Source organism: Scyliorhinus canicula, chromosome 25 (assembly GCF_902713615.1).
Source record: "Scyliorhinus canicula chromosome 25, sScyCan1.1, whole genome shotgun sequence".
Taxonomy (NCBI): domain Eukaryota; kingdom Metazoa; phylum Chordata; class Chondrichthyes; order Carcharhiniformes; family Scyliorhinidae; genus Scyliorhinus; species Scyliorhinus canicula.
In genome coordinates, this window is record NC_052170.1 from 9,431,033 (window position 1) to 9,452,357 (window position 21,325).

The window sequence follows — 21,325 nt, forward strand, 5'->3', positions numbered from 1 at the left end:
GTTTCGGTTCACATAATAAATCTATGTGGTGTAAATCAGGCGTTAAGACCCTCAAATAACTCCAAAATGAAGGAAATCGAGACCCAGTTGGCTGGACGTTTGATTAGCAAAGGAACCGAAGCTTAGGCAAGAGAGTAGAGGCATATCAGTCTAATGGTGAAACCATTGTCAATTGTGGTGTTTTAAAAAACCCATCAGGTTCGCTAACGTCCTTTCGGGAAATAAATCTGCTGTCTTTACCTGGTCTGGCCTACACATGTGACTCCGGGCCCACAGCAATGTGGTTGACTCTCCAATGCCCTCTGAGATAGAGGGCAGTTAGGGGAGGGCAGTAAATGCCAAGACTGTGGCAGTAGCATTGCTTCCTGCAATTTGTGGTATAAATATGCCATTTTCCAATGGCTCCATCGCACACTGACACCACTCCGGTACAATATAAGGAGACACTTGATACTCTGCATGTTGTTGTTGAGCTACTTGTATCTAATTTTAAGTGTGTTGGAAACTAGTAGTTTCTGCTATTGGCGTTCGCTCGTGAAAATATAGACTTGAGCCCCGCCTCCAGGATTTGAGCCAAAATAATGCAGACTGGCTGGGGGGGGGGGGGGGGGGGGGGCATTAGGGAGGAATGAAGCCCCAGAACCGAGGACGTGAGAGAGAGTTTTACATTGGAGATGTCAGCCCTTCCAAATTGACGTTTCTCTCGGTTCTTCGAAGCTATTGTTCAGTGGAACTGGGGGTTTGACCACATCCCCCTCCGTAAACCCACAGTACTGGAACGACATCAACTGCTGATTCATTTCGTGCCTGTTTACGAGTTTGTTATTCAGCGCAAACTGCACTTGCCCACATAAAACCACGCATGTTTACAGTGCGGGATGAGGTCGTTCCGTCCATCATGTCCAAGACCTTACCAAAGCGAAGAATGCCCCAATCTCCCCCCATCCAAAGAATATATTTAAATGCACCCATAACGAATCTTGTGTTTCAAACATGGAATTCCAATCTGTGACCCTTCTTGGTTGAATAGCCCACTGTGCAAAGATGCTTTACCTAACATCCCTCTCGGAGAGCCCCTTGATCACTCCCTTCCCCCAGCCGGAGAACTCCCGCCCCCTCCCCTCCAACATTATAACCAAATGTTTCAATTGTTTTAAAACTCTGTTCAATCTCTCTCTGGCCAAGTGGAAACAGTCCCGGTTCCCTCCTCATGACTATTGCCTCCCAACCCTTGGCCATCCTGGTGACTGGAGAGGCTCCTCTGCCTCTTGAGAGCCACCTCAGATCCCACCTTTTTGCCCAGCCTCTCGCCTCTTCCCCCCCCCCCCCCCCCCCCCCCGCCCATATTCTTCGACGTGCCCATGCTGTGTCCCAGTGAAGCTTCTCGGGGGCATTTGCTCTCCTCTGTGTCCTGGTATTCAAACCCACAGCCCTTTAGGGACCCGTGCACGCTTTTTCAATGTCATTCGGTGTGTGCCTGTGAAGTTAGGAGTTACAAAGGCAATTCCTTGTGAAGCTTCACAGGGGCAGTGAAACTCCCAGTGTCTGCCTGACCAAAGTAACCTTGCTTGAAGCCACTTTGCCTTCACGTGCACAGACCTTGTTTGGCTGCGAGTGCAATCTACGGGACATTGAAAACAAAGCAATGCCTTCTTGTACCAGGATGTGGTAGCTGTACTTTTATGAATGGCATTGCCAGGGCAGCCATTCAGTATTTAAGCATCCGCACTCCCTTCCTGTTATTGACACTCCTGTTGCTGTTGCTAGGGACGCATTGTGGAGGACGCTCATTAACTAATGGGGGGTAAATAATCTGTGCGGTCAGTTCTCCTTGTAGTTTATCGCTCAGCCTTCGGAGTAAGTACGTTATACAATGCATAAATTTGCTTGTAATGACATTCTATTCCATTGGTACATAATCCATGTTATTGCATGTTAATTTCCGGGGACCGCCATGCTCAACAGTAGCTTTGGACGACCATGTATTTGTTTGTTGAAAAAACAGGGTCTCCGCCCACTCCCATCAAAGTTATTTTTGTCTTTTAAGTCCAGCTCTCGTTCGGAAGGTTGTGGATTCAAGCCCCCGCCCCCAAGACCTGAATCGATCTTTTTAATGCAGCCCAGGGAGCGGGGCAGTGCCAGCGGTGCTAATTCTGCTTCCTCTTCACCGAGTGGTCGCTGACCATCCTCGACCACTCCTTAGTTGCCCTTGAGGAAGAGGTGAGGGTGGCTGAGTGGAGTCAGCCACTCCCCCGCCACCCCCTCAGCAGAAGGGAAAGCCAGGGTCCCAGGTTCGATTCCCGGCTCGGGTCACTGTCTGTGCGGAGGCTGCACGTTCATCCCCGCGTCTGCGTGGGTTTCCTCCGGGTGCTCCGGTTTCCTCCCACAAGTCCCGAAAGACGTGCTGTTGGGTGAATTGGACATTCTAAATTCTCCCTCCGTGTACCCGCACAGGGGCCGGAATGTGGCGACTCGGGGATTTTCACAGTATCATTGTAGTGTTAATGTAAGCCTATTTGTGCCAATAAAGATGATTAAAAATCCAACTTTACAGCGCAGGAAGAGGCCCTTCGGCCCGTCATGTTTGTGCCAGGGTGTTCTGGTTTCCTCCTGAAAGACGTGCTGTCAGGTGAATTGGACATTCTGAATTCTCCCTCAATGTAGCCGAACAGGCACCAGTAAAACGTTCCGAGGTAGTCTTGATACCTTAAAGTTGAACTCCAGTAATACTGGCACCAGTAATACTGAAGGTATTTTAAGGTGAACCAGCCTAGCTTGGACAAGTTTTACTGGTACCCTTGATTTCCATTTGACTGGTTTTTCTTTCCCTTTTGGGGCTGCTGTGGATCTTGAGTCACATGTAGGTCAGACCCGATAAAGATGGTATATTTCCTTCCTGAAAGGACATAAAAGAAATAGGTGTGTTTTTATGACAATTGGCTAGCTTCATGTTTGCAAGGAAGCGTCTGGCTTCCACTTGACACCCAGTGACCCCCTCTAGGTGTGTCAAGATGAGGATGGAAGGGGATCAGACTATAGCATTGGCTACGCTGCATTTATACCTCAACCAGAGCGGCTGCGTGCATCTGTAACACTGACAGCAAAGTTGCAAAACAGCAATGGACTAGCTAGCGTCAGCCTAATAATTTTGGTATTAACCAACAAACTCCTCCGCAACCCACTGAAACTCAGCTTTTTGCACATTGAAACTGCGAAAACAACTCTCACTACTGTTGGTGGGGACCCATGTCTGCAAACTTCAATAAGATAGACAACTGGTTTGTCTGTTTCTCATGATTTTCTTTCCTCTCAAAGCGGAAAGTGCATGTTGATTGCCCTGGGACGTCAGGTGTGAGCCAGGTAATAGATTAGCAACCGGCGTCGCTGTTTGTGGGAGCTTACTGTGCACTCTGCGTTTCTTCCAATGTACAGTGATTGCACTTGGGAAAAACTTCTTCAGCTTCAGTGCGCTTTGAGACAAACTGGGGTTGTGAAAGATGCTTTCCAGGTACATAAAATTATTGATTACAGTTCGTAGAAGCCGTTCAAACAGGGTGGCACAGTGGTTAGCACTGCTGCCTCACAGCGCCAGGGACCTGGGCTCAATTCCTGCCTTGGGTGACTGTCTGCGTGGGGCTTGCACGTTCTCCCCATGTCTGCGCCGGTTTCATAGACATAGAATTTATAGTGCAGAAGGAGGCCGTTCGGCCCATCGAGTCTGCACCGGCTCTTGGAAAGAGCAGCCCACTGAAACCCACACCTCCACCCTATGCCCGTAACCCCACCTAACCTAAGGGCAATTTAGCATGGCCAGTCCATCTAACCCTGCACATCTTTGGACTGTGGCAGGAAACCGGAGCACCCGGAGGAAACCCATGCAGACACGTGCAGACTCCGGACAGGCAGTGACCCAAGCTGGGAATTGAACCTGGGACCCTGGAGTTGTGAAGCAACTGTGTTAACCTCTATGCTACCATACTAACCAATTTTCTCCGGGTGCTCTTGTTTCCTCCCGCAGTCCAAAAGATGTGCAGTTTGGGAGGGATTGCGGGGGTAGAGTGGGGGAGAGGGCTAATTGCGGACTTGATGGGCTGAATGCACTGTCGGGATTCTATCCTATTAAAATTGGAAGAACTTACGGCGCAGTTGTGAATAAAGCCTCTATTGGAGGAACACTGACTACCGTAACTATGTGTGACACCAAGTAAGATACTGCAGCACAGACTTGGAAAGATATTTTCAGCTCATGTGCGCTGACAAGCAGAGAATCCTAGATTTGCCCCTCTTTTTGGCAATCGTGCCAGCCAGCAGTGTGAAAATGAGAATCAAATCAGCACACAAAATTGGAAAGCATGCTGACTCTCTTCACCCACACCCCACACACATACACAGACACACGCTGGACACATCACAATGGCCTGTTGGACACAGTGCCATATTCCCCGTCCAGTGAATCTGTCACTGGGTCACGACCTCCTCGGCGTCCCACACCTCCACCACAAGGACACCCTGCGAGTTGGGAAAGGGAGATGGCGGATATTGACACCGTCAACTGGGGAGACAGTCGGTGACCCCTGGGGGCCGGCTGTTTGGAAGGGGAGATCAGAAATGAAAAGCTTGGGCGGTCCAGAGGAAGAAAAACACGAAGGGCCAGCGAATCGCGCACCTTCTCTGCCCACTGTCTACTCCTGCAGAAAATGCAGCAGTAACAGCCTTCCCAAAGCCAAGGCAGCTGACGCTGCGGACCACCACCATTGACTGAGAGGGAAGGCGGGGATGTATACAGCCTTCATGGGGATGGTGGAAAATTGTGTGTTCTTTTAATCCATTCGCCAGAGAATCCCAACAGCGCAGAAAGAGGCCATTCTGCCCATCGGGTCTGCACTGACCCTCCCTCCGCAAAAGCATTCTACCTAGGCCCACTCCTCCGCCCTATCCCCACACATCTTCCCTAGGACACTTAAGGGGACCTGATCTGCACATCTTTGTATTGTGGAAACCGGAGCACCCGGAGGAAACCCTCGCAGACACGGGGAGAACGTGCAAACTCCACACAGACAGTCATCCGAGGCCGGAATCAAACCCGGGTCCCTGGCGCTGTGCTGACGACCATGCCGTCTATCATAGCCACTTAATTATCTTTAAGCCAGAACCTGAAGGGCACAGCCTTCCTCTGGAGTCAGGTCAGGTTCTAATGCTAGTTTGACACTAACATCTCTTAACATCAACACACTGAAGACATTTCATTGTCCAGCACTGTGCGTGCGGCCTGACTGATAACACTGGAAACTGTGAAACAGCACCACCTAGAGTCTGTGTTCATAACTTACACTCACAACCTTTACTATTTTGCATCTAAAATCCAGGCACGTTTAGTTTGTATGAGGATTCAGGAAGTGCTGGAAATACTCAGCGCCCACCCTTTTTTTTTGCACCTTTGGAGAATAGTGATGGAAGAATTCCTGAGCTGATTTTCAGCCCCATTGATCCGCTCCTTCCATGGCCAACAAGTCCTGGCATTTGACCTGAACCTAGAGCTTCTGGTCCAGAGGTGTGACTGCTACCACTGCGCTGTAGGATCAACACGACAGCGCCAGGGACCCGGGTTCGATTCCGGCCTTGGGTGACTGGTTGTGTGGAGTTTCCACGTTCTCTCTCCATGTCTGCGTCGGTTTCCTCCGGGTTCCTCCCACAGTCCAAAGATGTGCAGGTTAGGTGGGCTCGTGGGGAGGACTGGGTGCTCCTTCAGACGGTCAACGCTGAGGTCGATGGGCCGAATGGCCCCCTTCTGCACTGTAGAGATTTCAAGACCCCCACTTTATTACTGAGTCTAGCTTTATAATTCCTGGGTTATTAATTGAATTTAAATTCTACATGGTGGGATTTGAGTTTACTACCCAGAGGATTAATCTGAGTCTCTGGATAGCCAGCTAGTGACATTACCACTATGCCCCCAAACAATGTGTGATGTTTACCACTACTGACAATCCCATGCGATGAATAGGCATAAATCTGTCCCCTAGGTGGACTCTTCATTCTCATGGAAGCAGTCAGGTACTATTATTTCTCATTTAGCTCATTTAGCACAGGGCTAAATCGCTGGCTTTGAAAGCAGACCAAGGCAGGCCAGCAGCACGGTTCAATTCCCGTACCAGCCTCCCCGAACAGGCGCCGGAATGTGGCGACTAGGGGCTTTTCACAGTAACTTCATTTGAAGCTTACTTGTGACAATAAGCAAATTTCATTCATTTCATTTCATTATTGCGTTGGTAAAGGCAGCAAAACTGCCTGTCTTTGCCATCATTATTCCATCAAAACTGACAGCAACTTTGGCTGCATGTAGAGGCTGCCACAGACTGCCATCTCCCCAGCAATCAATGACTTGACGAAAGCTTCTACACAGTTAGGCCCTCTGTAAAAAAATGTTCAAAAGTTGATTCTCCTTCTCGCTCGCACATACTGCCTGACCGGCTGAGCATTTCTGACACCCTCTGCTTCTAACAGTGAAAGTTTTTAGAATTTAGAATTTAGAACAGTACAGCACAGAACAGGCCCTTCGGCCCTCGATGTTGTGCCGAGCAATGATCACCCTACTCAAACCCACGTAACCCGTATACCCGTAACCCAACAATCCCCCCCATTAACCTTACACTACGGGCAATTTAGCATGGCCAATCCACCTAACCCGCACATCTTTGGACTGTGGGAGGAAACCGGGGCACCCGGAGGAAACCCACGCACACACGGGGAGGACGTGCAGACTCCGCACAGACAGTGACCCAGCCGGGAATCGAACCTGGGACCCTGGAGCTGTGAAGCATTGATGCTAAACACCATGCTACCGTGAGGCCCCTTTGCTTTGTTGAACGAGGCGTAACTGTGTTTTTAAACATTAAACAGTGCTCCAAGTTTAGAATCACTTACTGGTCCTGAACGTGAATGAAGTCATTAAGGTTTATTAATGTCAAGTACATTGTCACGATTAAGATAAGCAAGTATTAATTGTCTTTGAGTATATAAGGGACCCATTCCGCGACTGATGGGGGCCACAGGGGTTTGGGTTACATCATCACCCCTGTGAATGACAATTTAATTAGTTAAATTTCCTTTTGATGTTTTATATTCGTTACAATACCCCACCAGGGGACGTTACCCCTGTCATTTTTTTTTTTTTTTTTAGAACAGTACAGCACAGAACAGGCCCTTCGGCCCTCAATGTTGTGCCGAGCCATGATCACCCTACTCAAACCCACGTATCCACCCTATACCCGTAACCCAACAATCCCCCCCTTAACCCTACTTTTATTAGGACACTACGGGCAATTTAGCATGGCCAATCCACCTAACCCGCACATCTTTGGACTGTGGGAGGAAACCGGAGCACCCGGAGGAAACCCACGCACACAGGGGGAGGACGTGCAGACTCCACACAGACAGTGACCCAGCCGGGAATCGAACCTGGGACCCTGGAGCTGTGAAGCATTTATGCTAACCACCATGCTACCCTGCTGCCCCTGAATTTTTGTTTCGTTTGTTGATTTTTATTTCATTATTAAAACAGTATCGATAAGGGATGGCCGGTTTGATAATAATGAGTTAACATTGATATTTGTTGACAAAATCAGGTGTAAATAAGCAATATCTGGGACACTGGGCTGTATGTGAGGAGAGCTGTGTCTCATCAACCGGCTTGGATACTATTAACACTGACAGCCCGGCGGCGCAGTGGTTAGCACGGCCGCCTCACGTCGCCGAGGACCCGGGTTCAATCCCGGCCCCAGGTCACTGTCCGTGTGGAGTTTGCACATTCTCCCCGTGTCTGCGTGGGTCTCACCCCCACAACCCAAAGATGTGCAGGGTAGCTGGATTGGCCACGCTAAAATTGCCCCTTAATTGGGGGAAAAAAAGGAATTGGGCACCTTAAATTTATTTTTTTTTAAACACTGAAAAGCTGATTTCATATTTACTGATTGTCAAATTACTGATTGTTAAAAAACCTGAAAAATATAGAGTTAAAAAATTAAAATATACACATCGGTCTTTCAAAAGTTTATCTTTGTTTTAGCTTTCATCCTGATCCGCTTGTGATTATATGTTCCATTACCTGAAAATTTTAAGTTAAAAGCAATGGAAAATTTTAATTTGATATGAAGGGTATTTTGAGCGCTGTTAACTTCCTAGTGTGTGACGTCTTCAATGCGATTGGCTCCTCAGCTGCTTGTTGACGTCACTGCTGCCACTCACCATGACGCCCCGTTGACTTGGCGCCAGATTCAAACTGCCGTCGGGAGAGGGGAAACAGACATTACTGGATACTTGTGGGCAGCTTTCTCCAGGGCCTTGACTGGCGCCTGACCACAGAGTCCGGGCCATTACACTGATATATTGGCAGCTGGTGTAAGCTATTGGGCCCTGAGGTTGCGCTGGGCGCGAAGGAGCTTATCATATAGTTTGAAAGGCTGGGAATAGTCAGGCCCCATTCCAAGTAAAATGCACAGCTGGAGGGGAATGTTTTCGCAGACAGAGAAAGTTTATTTTGACGCGCTGCCAAATTCTAGGGAGCCGTGCACACTCCTTTTGACTCAGATAAACGCCTTTAAGCCCCAGTTTTCTCCCCTCCTCTCCTGAAAATGGTGAAAGAAATTGATCTGGTGGGCAGAGGGGAATGTTTCGTGTTGGTGGTGGTTGGGGTGGGGGTGGGGGGGGGGGGGGGGGGGGAGGCAGGTGGGTGAGAGGAGTCTAGGACAAAGGAGTATTACCTAAAGGCCATTCAGGATCAAGGACTGAGGGGTATAACCTAAAGGCCTTCCAGGGCATAGAACTAAGAGGTATAACCTAAAGGCCTTTCAGGTTCTAGGAAGGACAAGAGAATGTAACCTGAAGGCCATCAGGGGCTAGGGTCAAGGAGTATAACCTAAAGGCCATTCAGAAGCGAAGTTAGGAAACACTTGTTCACACATGGGGCGGAGTCTCTGCCATTGGAAAGCGAGCTCAATTCATCATTTTAAATGTGAGATTTTTTTTCCAGCAGTAGTGGGGCCAAGGCAAGTCGCTGGAGTTAAGATTTAGATCAGCCATGATCTCCTTGAATGACAGAACAGGCTGGGAAGGCTGAATGGCCTCCTCTTGTTTCTATGACTCCTGCTGGGTGTATAGTTTCGTGGGCACCAGGTGCCTGGTCTCAAGTGAGCATTCTTCCTGTGTTGTGGCTGGACAATAGATATTGGCAATCGAGGTGACCCGGAGGCCTACTCTCACTAGAGGACAAGAACATTCTGCCTATTGTCCTATTACGCACCTCACCCCAACTTTCCTGGCCCATAGGCATTAAGGCCCATTGTAACACCCCTTCTTTCCAGCATGGCAGAGATTAATGATCTCGATCGAGGGGGGTCTTCCTGGTCTGTCTAGCTCAGTGCCTTATTGGGTAAACCAATTTTCCTGAAGAATATTGAAACAGGAGGAGGCCATTCAGCCCCTCGGGCCTGATCCTCACCATTGAATGAGCTCATGGCTGATCTGTGACTGAACTCCATATACCCACCTTTGTCCCATTTCCTTTTGGGCGGCACGGTAGCACGGTGGTTGGCACTGTTGATTCACAGCGCTAGGGACCCGGGTTCGATTCCCGGCTTGGGTCACTGTCTGTGCGGAGTCTGCACATTCTCCCTGCGTGGGTTTCCTCCCACAAGTCCTGAAAGACGTGCTTGTTAGGTGGATTGGACATTCTGAATTCTCCCTCCGTGTAGCCGAACAGGCGCCGGAATGTGGCAACTAGGGGCTTTTCACAGTAACTTCATTGCAGTATTAATGTAAGCCTACTTGTGACACTAATAAAGATTATTATTATTAATACCTTTTGTAGAAGTGCTGAGGGCAATGAGGGGGTTCCAATGACTGGCAAATTGATAAGGACAGTAGTTTATTGAGTCATCCGAGCAGCTCTTAAACACTTCTATTCAGCCCAGGCTCCGGAGAGAACTACCGCATTTCCGTCACCTGACCCTTTAGGGCCTGAGGGTCTGGTTTAGCACACTGGCCTAAATCGCTGGCTTTGAAAGCAGACCAAGGCAGGCCAGCAGCACGGTTCAATTCCCGTACCAGCCTCCCCGGACAGGCGGCGGAATGTGGAGACTAGGGGCTTTTCACAGTAACTTCATTGAAGCCTACTCGTGGCCATAAGCGATTTTCATTTCTCATTTTCGTTTCATTTAAGTAGCCGCGTCATCACGTGACCACTTTAGTTCCAAAAAATTCTGTCAATCTCAGATTTACAATGAACAATTGGCACCAATATCCATTTGTGGAAGGGGTTGCAACGTACCACCCTCTCTGTGTAGGAATGTTTTTGAATTTCAATCCTGAAGGGTCTGACTCTAATTTTTAGGTCGTGTCCCCGAGCCCTCGACTCCTGAACATGGCAAGTGGCCCTTCGGCCCATGTTAGCCATTGACTAGAATCCTTACAGTGCAGAAGAAAGCTAGTTGGCCCATCGGGTCTACACCGACCCACTGAAAGGGCACCCAATCAAGGCCCTCTCCCCTGCCCCATCTCCGTAACCCAGCCTAACCTGCATAGCCCTGGACACTAAGGGGCAATTTTAGGATGGCCAATCCACCTAACCTGCACATCTATCTAACCTCCACCTAACTGAACAGTGACTCGCTAGTCTGCTTCAGAGGGAAATTGAGAGTCAACCGCATTGCCCCTGGAACCACATGTAGGCCAGACCAGGCAAGGGTGGCAGATTTCTTCTTAAAAGGGAAAAAGTGAACACATTTATTTACCCAATTCATTTTTTACAATTAAGGGGCAATTAGCGTGGCCAATCCACCTACCCTGTACATCTTTGAGTTGTGGTGGTGAGACTCACGCAAACATTTTTTTTTTAGAAATTTAGAGTCGCCAATTATTTTTCTCCAATTAAGGGGCAATTTAGCCTGGCCAATCCTCCTACCCTGCACATCTTTGGGTTGTGGGGGTGAAACCCACGCAGGCACGGGGAGAATGTGCAAACTCCACACGGACAGTGACCCAGGGCCGGGATTCGAACCCGGGTCCTCAGCGCCGTAGGCAGCGGTGCTAACCACTGTGCCACCGTGTTGCCCATAGACTCACGCAAACACGGGGAGAATGTGCAAACTCCACACGGACAGTGACCCGGGGCCGGGATCGAACCCGGGACCTCGACGCCGTGAGGCAGCAATGCTAACCACTGCGTCACCGTGTTGCCCATAGACTCGCGCAATCACTTCCCCACCGTCACCAGACTCCTAAATTACCCTCTTATTTATTGACTGACCTCATTAACACTACAGCCTTATCACATGGCTTCCACTGATGCTAGTGCTTATGTCATTACATTGTATATCTTGTGTTGCCCTATTATGTATTTTCTTGTGTTTTCTTGAATTGTGTTTAATTCCCTTTTCTTCCATATACTGAATGATCTGTTGAGCTGCTTGCAGAAAAATACTTTTCACTGTACCTCGGTACACGTGACAATAGACAAATCCAATCCAATTTTTAAAAAGCTGCTCAAAGTATTTTCCGGTCTGAACGTTTCAACAGAGGAAATGTCAGGACGCCTGCTGGCGAGGCCCAAAGCCCCTCAGTCCAGCGACCCGAATTTAGCTCGGAGACTGAACGCGTTGTGGAAGTACCTGGACGCCACGGGGCTTCAGAGAAGCATGGAGGAGCTGTGCGTCGAGCTGCTGAACAGAGCAGAGCTGCCAAGCAACCCATACATGGGCTTTGTCCGTCGCCTCCAACAGCGGTCAGAACGGTAAGCAGCAACAACAGCCTGCATTTGTGTAGCGCTCTTAATGCAGTAAAATGTCCCAAGATGCTTCACGGGAGCAATTATGAACCAAAATTTGATACCGAGCCGTGTAAAGATTGAGATATGAGATTAATGTAGGGGCTGGTTTAGCTCACAAGGCTAAATCGCTGGCTTATAAAGCAGACCAAGCAGGCCAGCAGCACGGTTCAATTCCCGTACCAGCCTCCCCGGACAGGCGCCGGAATGTGGCGACTAGGGGCTTTTCACAGTAACAAGGGCAGCATGGTAGTATGGTGGTTAGCATAAATGCTTCACAGCTCCAGGGTCCCAGGTTCGATTCCCGGTTGGGTCACTGTCTGTGCGGAGTCTGCACGTCCTCCCCGTGTGTGCGTGGGTTTCCTCCGGGTGCTCCGGTTTCCTCCCACAGTCCAAAGATGTGCGGGTTATGTGGATTGGCCATGCTAAAATTGCCCGTAGTGTCCTAAAAAGTAAGGTTAAGGGGGGGGGGTTGTTGGGTTATGGGTATAGGGTGGATATGTGGGTTTGAGTAGGTTGATCATTGCTCGGCACAACATCGAGGGCCGAAGGGCCTGTTCTGTACTGTACTGTTCTATGTTCATTGAAGCCTACTCGTGACAATAAGCGATTTTCATTTCATTTCATTTTTTTCATTTTTCATGTCATGGGAGTGTCTCTTTTAAGAAAGTTTTTTGCCTTATCACATGGCTTCAGTGATGTCATTTGGTGGGTGGAGCTGAGCTGTGGCTGTGAGATTTTCTTACTTTCACCTTCAGAGTTGACTGCTGTGGACTCGGGGAGAAAGAAGTGTTATGTTCCTTTCTTTCTATTTTCATTTTGAAGAGTTGTTCCAGGAAAAAAACTTGATTATAGCTACCTGCTTTAGTAACTTAAAAAATATAGTTTGCTTTGCAGAAGGGGTGAAACCTGCTGGTTAGACGGGGGCAGAATCTCTGGAAAAGCCAGTCTTATTCAAGTGAGAATGCGGAGTGCTGGGCCATGCCGTTGAAAAGGGGTTTTGGTTTATGGGATTTTGTTTTTGAATTGGAACAGTAAAAGGGGGAATTCATTAAGTGTTATACATAGATTACTGTAGCTGGGGGTGTATCTTTACATTTGTAATTGATAAAAAGTCTTGCTGTGTGTTTATAGAAATGTTAACTAAATTCTTAGAATATAGCTTGTTTTGATTAAAGTGTCCAGGAAGACAATTGAATCACTCCTGAAGTGAAGGCTCTTGCGCTCATCCTAGTCAAATTCAACAATAATGTATAGGTCAGTGAACTCCATAATACATTTTTTAAACCCTGGGCCATAACAATTAGACATCCAAGAATTTGGTAAAAGAGATACTTTTCAATGGAGGACTTAATGGAGGAGAGAGAGAGAGAGAGAGTGGCGATGAGGTTTAAACTCAGGGACATAAAGAGCTTTGAGTCTAGGCAGCTGAAGACTCAGCCGCCAATGGTGGAGCAATGAAAATTGAGAACGTGCCGAAGGCCTGAACGGAAGGAGCACAGAGACCTCGGAGGGTTCTAGGGCTGGGGGAGACTACAGAGATAGAGAGGGGTGAGGCCTTGGAGGGTATTAAAGACAATGATGGGGATTTCAAAATTGAGGCATGGCTGGACTTTTGCTGCAGTGAACAAGGCCTATTAATATTAACCGGATCCACGCCAATTGGTGACATTAAAACTAAGATCTGGCTGTTTTCTTCGCCGGGGAGAGTTTATTGACTTAGTTCACAGTCAATACTGCTCCTACCCCAGTGTCCCAGCTATCCCCAATTATAGGTATACAAATAACCATCGCCTGTTAAACAATGCAATTGAAAATGAAAAATGAAAATGAAATGAAAATCGCTTATTGTCACAAGTAGGCTTCAAATGAAGTTACTGTGAAAAGCCCCTAGTCACCACATTCTGGCGCCTGTTCGGGGAGGCTGTTACGGGAATCGAACCGTGCTGCTGGCTTGCCTTGGTCTGCTTTCAAAGCCAACGATTTAGCCCAGTGAGCTAAACAACCCCTTAACAGTGTAATTAATAAGACATTGAAAACTGACTAAAAATGGGGTGCCTGGGTAAGTAAGAGCAAGACTACCTACAACTGCAATTTGTTGAAATGTCTATTAAAAAAGATACTGTTGTATGTTATTGTTGATTAACAAGGGTTAGGGAAAGGATACTGGGGGACGGGGGGTGGGGTGGGGGGTGGGGGGGGTGGGGGGGTCAGTCGGATTGTGAGATTGAGGTTACAATCAGATCAGCCATGATCTCGTTGAATGGTGGAGTAGACTCGAGGGGCCGAGTGGCCTACTCCTGCTCCTGGTTCATATCGTATCTATACAGCATTCTGGAATCTTGTCAAAAGGCCAAATGGTTAACTCATGTCAATGGCTTTTGGGTTGTTGGTTTGTTCTAATAACTGCTGTACTACCACACACGGGTGTTACTATCTAAATACTTGTGCTCTCCAGGTTCCGTTTAATCAACTCCGTGCCAACTGAAAGAATCCTTTCCGATCTCAACTTCCCGACATTTTCTACTGCTATCGGGTACATTTCAGGTACAGTAACTGAAAACAGATAGTCCTGACAAGATTGTTCTCACTGTGACACCATTCATACAACTTGCTGACACTTGGCCGCACTGCCATATACTGAATTGCACACTCAGCCAAGGTGGGGAGGTTTTCTGTTGACTGTGACATTGCGGGTAATGCCACTGGTCTGGTACTCCAGAGACCCAGGCTACCCCTCTGGGGCACACGGGTTCAATTCCCACCATGGCAGCTGGTGGAACCTAAATTCAGTGAATAAAATCTGCAATTGTAAAGCGAGTCTCGGTAATGGCGACCACGACAACTATCAGCGATTGTCGTAAAAACCCACCTGGTTCACTAATGTCCTTTAGGGGAGGAAATCTACTGCCCTCACCCGGTCTGGCCGACATGTGACTGTAGACCCACAGCAACGTGGTTGACCCTCAGCTGAAATAGCCCAGCAAGTCACCTTTGAAATTTGGCAATCTTGCGTCTGACCTGATTGGTGCAAGACAAAAAGCTTTGACAGGGTGTCCCAATTAGGGCAGTTAGGGATGGGCCACCAATGCTGGCCCAGCTGGCGACGCCCACATCCCACGGAATAGGTTTTTTAAAAAACGCACTTGAATTCCTCATCTCCTGAGTTCTGTCAAATGGAATACTAGAGGATGATGTACAGTGGTCTATCATTTTTAGTTAACTCATTATTGCTCATTTCGCATCAACGGGCCTTAGTTAAAATGACTCCTGGTGATTGTGTTGGAAAATATACATCTGATTCCATCCTCTCTCTGCTAACATTCTAACGTCTAAGATCTTCCCGCACATAGAGAGGGCATTTGGGTAAGGCACCGATGGAATCTGTGAACGAGTCAGTGCCTTCAGGAGGGGGTGGAGTGGACGATGGGGTGGTGGGAGGGGGATGGCAAATGGGTCTTTTTCTTTTTCAATCGGTTCGCCATTGGAATCGAACTGAACTACACTCAAGAGCGCACTGTTCAACTGGCGAAGCAGGAAACAATGATGAGTAGAGCCCCTCGATTTCTCATATCGTTTTTTGAGTTTGCAGGCTAATTGATAAAGATTGCTTGCTGTGATTCGTTAACAAATCTATGTTCGTACAACCAAAGGACTTTGCATCACAGAAGGAGGCCATTCGGCCCATTATAACTCTTTGCAGGGACCCGTGTCCCTGCTCTTTCTCCATAACTCTGCAATTTTCTCCCCTTCAAATATTTACTCATTTCCCTTTCGAACATCGCTGTTGAATCTGCTTCTTCTGTTCTTTCAGGCAGTGCTGTCCCAGTCACAAAGGCTCACGGCAAAAAAACTTCTCATCTCCCGCTTTCCTCTTTTGCCAAATTACCGTAAATCTGTTGTCCTCATTATATCACACCTTCATACCAGCTCGGCTGACAGAAAGCAACTTATATTGACCTCCAAAATTATTTCTCACGGTATGGGCGTCACTGGCTAGGCCAGCATTTATTGTCCATCCCTAATTGCCCCTTGAGAAGGTGGTGGTGAACCACTTTCTTACACCACTGCAGTCCATATGGTGTAGGTACGCACATTGTGCAATTAGGGAGGGAGTTCCAAATGTTTTTTTAAATATAAATTTAGAGTACCCAATTCATTATTTCCAATTAAGGGGCAATTTAGTGTGGCCAATTCACCATCCTGCACATTTTTGGGTTGTGGGGGTGAAATCCACGCAATCATGGGGAGAATGTGCAAACTCCACACAGACAGTGACCCAGGGCCGGGATCGAACCTGGGACCTCGGCGCCGTGAGGCTTCAGGGCTAACCTACTGCACCACCCTGCTGACCCTGGGAGTTCCAAATGTTGACCCAGCAACAGCGAAGCAGTGGCCAATATATTTCCAAGTCAGCATGGCGTGTGGCCTGGAGGGCAATTTGCAGGTGGTGGGGTTCCCATGCGTCTGCTGCCCTTGTCCTTCTAGAAGATGGAAGGTTTTACATCTGACAATTCCTCGGTTGCTATTGTCTCAAACTCCAGCACAGGGCATGTGATCTCAGGGAATGTGGTTGCAACGGACAGGCTGGCGTCAACCAGCCAGGTTTGAATTTAAGCAAAAGCTTGGCAATTAACTGCTCCCTGCTGCATTCTCCATGGCAACATCTCTACCAATCACTTGCAAAACCAATCGGCACTCTCTTCCCTTGCAATATAAATTGTTGCTCCCTTTACTGTTGGTAACCTTGCGATCTGCCTTGACGAGTGCTTACACAGCACGCCTCTTTTTCTCAGCCACTTCAAGTTTATTTTCTCTTCTCATTTGAATTTGCAGGTTCCACCGCCTCTTCCCACGTGTGGGGCCTGCCCAGCGTCCTGCGCTGTGTCTCTCCAGTTCATGTCAAACAGTACAGCTGGCTTCTGGATAGTGTTACACCTCCCCTTGCTACTCTACATCACACAAGCGCTTGCACAGTGAGTCTTATTTTTTCCCTCTCAGAAGACCCCGCAGTCCTGTTCCATCACGATTCAGAGTCGGCTGTGGATCAGCGGCTCGCACTCTTGTCTCTAAGCCCACTCCAGAAACTCGAGCATAAACATCAACACCAACAAATGCAGTTAAGGAGGGACTACTGCACTCTCTGAGGTGCTTTCTTTCAGATAATACATTAAACCAAGGCCTTCTCCGCTTAATTAGCGGGTGAATGTAAAAGTACTCGAGGGTTATTTAAAATTCTGAGCAGGGGAGATCTTCCTGGTCAATAGCATCTCACCGTCCAGCATCAATTCCCTCTAACAGCATCACAAAGACAGATCGTCCGCTCGTTATCATATTGTTGTTCGTGGAATCTTGCTATATACCTGCTGGAATTCCTACATTGCAAGAGTGTGTGTTCCAAAATACTTAATTGGTGTGAAACTTTGGGATGTCCTGGGGGTTGAGAAATGTAGGAATTTTCATTCTACTTATTCCTTTAGAACAATTCAGTTCACTAACAGCCAGGAACCCGGGTTCGATTCCCGGCTTGGGTCACTGTCTGTGCGGAGTCGGCACGTTCTCCCCGTGTCTGCGTGGGTTTCCTCCGGGTGCTCCGGTTTCCTCCCACAAGTCCCGAAAGACGTGCTTGTTAGGTGAATTGGACATTCTGAATTCTCCCTCTGTGTACCCGAACAGGCGCCGGAATGTGGCGACGAGGGGCTTTTCACAGTAACTTCATTGCAGTGTTAATGTAAGCCTGCTTGTGACATGAATAAAGATTATTATTATTAGCTGGAGATTGTTCCGTTAAACTTGTCCAATGGATTCTGTTAATGCTCAATAGGTCTTGAGTCTGTATGTTTGAAAATAGGTCTTCCTGGGCGCCATCCCAGAATATCTGGATCCACCTCAGTCTGAGGCCTATGCAAATCATTGGGAATAGTGACTCAAGCCTTACAGCGAGAGAATTTCCATAATGTTCTCCTGATCGACCGCCATAACGTCAACAACAACCTGCATTTACATAGGGCCGAATTTAATGCCCCTCTCCTGTGGCATGTTTAGTGGGGGGGTGGGGGGGGGGGGGCGTGGGCATTTAATCAGGTGGTGGGTGGGGTCTCCACCTCCTCCCTGCCTCCACCCCAATTAAGTCAGTGGGAAAGCCCATGGATGACCTTCCTGACCCACAGCCAGCCGGGGTAATTAGTGCCCACTCAATGGCCTTATTGCACTGCTGTCGGTATTAGCCCAGCAGCACACGGGATATCGCCATGTGGGGTTGCCAACAGGCACCCAGGGGAAGGTCCCTGGTTCAAACGCCCACTGAGGGATTCACCTTTGCTGACCCCCCCCTCTCCACCCGCCATCATCTACCTGTGGCCTGGGATGCAGTGGCGATCCTGGGCCTCATGTGAGTGTGACAGAGGCGGAGGGTTAGGCAGAGGGAATTTCAGAGTTTAGGCGCAGCTGCCAAGGGTGGAGCAGATGGAAATCGGGGATGTGCACGAGGCCAGATTGAGGAGTGCAGGCATCAGTGGGAATTGCCAGGCTGGAGGAGGTCTAGAGGTTGAGGGGGTGCGGGGGGGGGGGGGGGGGGGGGGGGGGGTAGAATGAGAGGGATCCAGAAGGCTATGGAGTGGTTGCCATCATTGCCCATCCCATTGAGAGAGAGGCCGGTCCACGTTCTGATTTTGGCCATCCTGTAAACTTTGTAATCTGGGTCTTTAGACCCGTTTTGAAGCCTATTAAGAATGTTGGATGGGTTTGCATGTAAATGAAGACACTTTGAATACATTGCTGTGTCACTCTTAGATCCAGGTGCTGTCCGCTCTCACAGGCCCGAGCATATTTACAGGGACTTTCTATGACATCCCTCCGTCTGTCGATATTCTCCTCATTTATGTCATCATCGGTCCAAACTACCAGAGAGCCATATCCCTCTACGCAGAATGTCTCAGGAACGATATCATGAGGATGGTCCAACAGCAGAGGCATGCTGTCTTCAGGTAACTCCCAGAAAAGGGGAATGGGATTGGGAATTGGGCAAGCCAATATGCTGGAATAATGCAGGGAATCCTGGGCAGATGATGGCACAGCGGCAACGTCGCTGGACTTGTAATCTGGATGGATATTGTTTATTGTCACATGTACCGAGGTACAGTGAAAAGTATTTTTCTGCAAGCAGCTCAACAGATCATTTAGTACACGAATCAGGTGATCGTGCGGTCCAGGGCTGGCGTCGGTGCCTAGGCCGGGTCGGGCGCTCCGAGGTCCGGGTCCAAATCGAGGTCGGGGCCGCACTTCCTGTTCGGGCCTCATCAGCTTCCAGGTCGGGTCGGGTCATCAGGAGTGCAGCCAGGTCAGGTCAAGTCGGGTCAAAAGGCCCACTCCACTGGCCTGGGTTGATCTTCAAACCTGCAAAGAGAAGATAAAAGAGAGAGGTGAATGATAATGTTACTGATAGAATTAAATTTTAAAAGATTAGTACGGTTATAAGAGATGTAAAAAGAGGATCTGTTTGGGAGAGCTCGCAGAGAGTCGCCATTCTCCGGCGCCATCTTCGAATAGTCTGACCGTCCAGTCTACTGCTCCGGGGAAAGGGGAGGGTCAAATCCCACCTTTGAATTTTAATTCAATTAATAATATCTGGAATTGAAAGCTAGTCTCAGTAATGGTAACCATGAAACTAGAATCATAAAATTTGCAGTGCGGAAGGAGGCCATTCGTCCCATCGAGTCTGTACCAGCCCTTGGAAAGAGCACCCTACCCAAGCCCACACCTCCACCCTATCCCAGTAACCCCATCCCACCTTTTGGGACACTAAGGGGCAATTTAGCACGTCCAATCCACCTAACCTGTACACCTTTGGACGTGTGGGAGGAAACCGGAGCACCCGGAGGAAACCCACGCAGACGCGGGGAGAACATGCACACTCCCGCACAGACAGTGACTCAAGCCGGGAATTGAACCTGGGACCCTGGAGCTGTGAAGCAACTGTGCTAACCACTGTGCTACCGTGCTGCTGCGTATTGTAAAAACAGAACCTTCTAGTTGACCAGTAAATGTGCAGCCTTACCTGGTCTGGGCTCCATGTCACTATAGACCCACGTGTGATTTACTCTGAAATGCCCATTCAGTTCAAGGGCAATTAGGAATGCAACAACACACGCGGGCATTGCCAGCGACACTCACTGCACAAAATAATTTTGCTGCATCTGTCAAGTGAGAGAAAAACAGAGTTAACGTTTCCGGTTGAAAACCTTTCTTCAAAACTGGAAAATATTAGGGATGCAACAGATTTTAAGCAACTGCAGAATCAGGGATGAGATAAAAAGAAGGCGCTACATTGCCTTGTGTTATATATGTTACTCATTTGCTTCTGACCAAGATGATCTCTTACTCGATGTTGATTAACTCGTACTCTTCCAATTAAATCAAATAATTCATTGAGTAACTTTAACACATAAACTGTGAGTTTGTTCTCTCTCCACTACTTATACTCGATATTAAATAAACAAGATTGAATAAGAATTAACGGTGAATAACTACACATGCACGCTGAGCTATCTCTCTCTACCTCTGGCCACTAGGCATTATACACATAAAGAGGCGGAACTGGGCTTGAGTCTGCCTGTCTTTTTTTTACCAAACAATTTTATTGAGGTATTTTTCGGCATTGTAAACAGTTACAGATAACAAAAAAAAAGCAAAAATGTGCAAACATCAACGTAAAATCAATACTTCAATCAAACTATACTGCACAAGCCCGCTCCTCTCCCATAGACACTACCCGCTGACGTTCACTCTCCCGCGAAGAAGTCGATGAATGGTTGCCACCTTCGGGCAAACCCCAATACAGATCCCCTCAAGGCGAACTTAATTTTTTCCATACCCAGAAAACTTGACATGTCCAAAAGCCACAGTCGGTCTTCGGGGGTTTTGAGTCCCTCCATGCCAGCAGTATTCGTCGCCGGGCTATCAGGGAAGCAAAGGCCAGAACATCGGCCTCTTTCTCCTCCTATACTCCCGGGTCTTCCGAAACCACAAAAATTGCCACCTCTGGACTCATCACCACCCTTGTTTTTAGCACCCGGGACATGGTCCTCGCAAATCCCTCCCAGTACCCCCGAAGCTTAGGACATGCCCAAAACATGTGAACGTGGTAGGCTGGTCCTCCCGCGCACCTAGCGAACTTATCCTCTACCCCGAGCTACCGTCATGTGGGTGAACGCCCTTAAATTGAATCAGGCCGAGCCTGGCACATGTTGAGGTTGAGTTTACCCTACTCAGGGCTTCTGCCCACAGCCCGTCCTCCATCTCCCAGCCAAGCTCCTCCTCCCATTTGAGTTTCAGTTCCGACTGGGACTCTTCCACCTTCATGAGCATCTTGTAAATATCCGAGACGCTACCCTCTCCTCCTTCTCCTCTAGAGACTATTCTGTCTTGGATCCCCATTGGCGCCACGGGATCCGCGCATGTGCAGTGGCGCCGGCGCCAACGAGGACATGCGCAGTGGCCTCCTTCAAC

At 48.4% G+C, this 21,325-nt stretch overlaps 1 protein-coding gene across 1 annotated transcript in view; it reads left to right on the forward strand.

Annotated features, from left to right (window-relative positions):
* Positions 1-21,325, forward strand: part of LOC119957002 — a 56,123-nt gene that overhangs the window by 18,389 nt on the left and 16,409 nt on the right. The window contains exons 2-5 of the mRNA XM_038784584.1: positions 11,572-11,785; positions 14,277-14,365; positions 16,655-16,794; positions 18,611-18,804. Of these exons, the coding sequence (XP_038640512.1) occupies positions 11,577-11,785; positions 14,277-14,365; positions 16,655-16,794; positions 18,611-18,804 (632 nt within the window). The 5' untranslated portion in view covers positions 11,572-11,576. The remainder of the gene's footprint in view (positions 1-11,571; positions 11,786-14,276; positions 14,366-16,654; positions 16,795-18,610; positions 18,805-21,325) is intronic.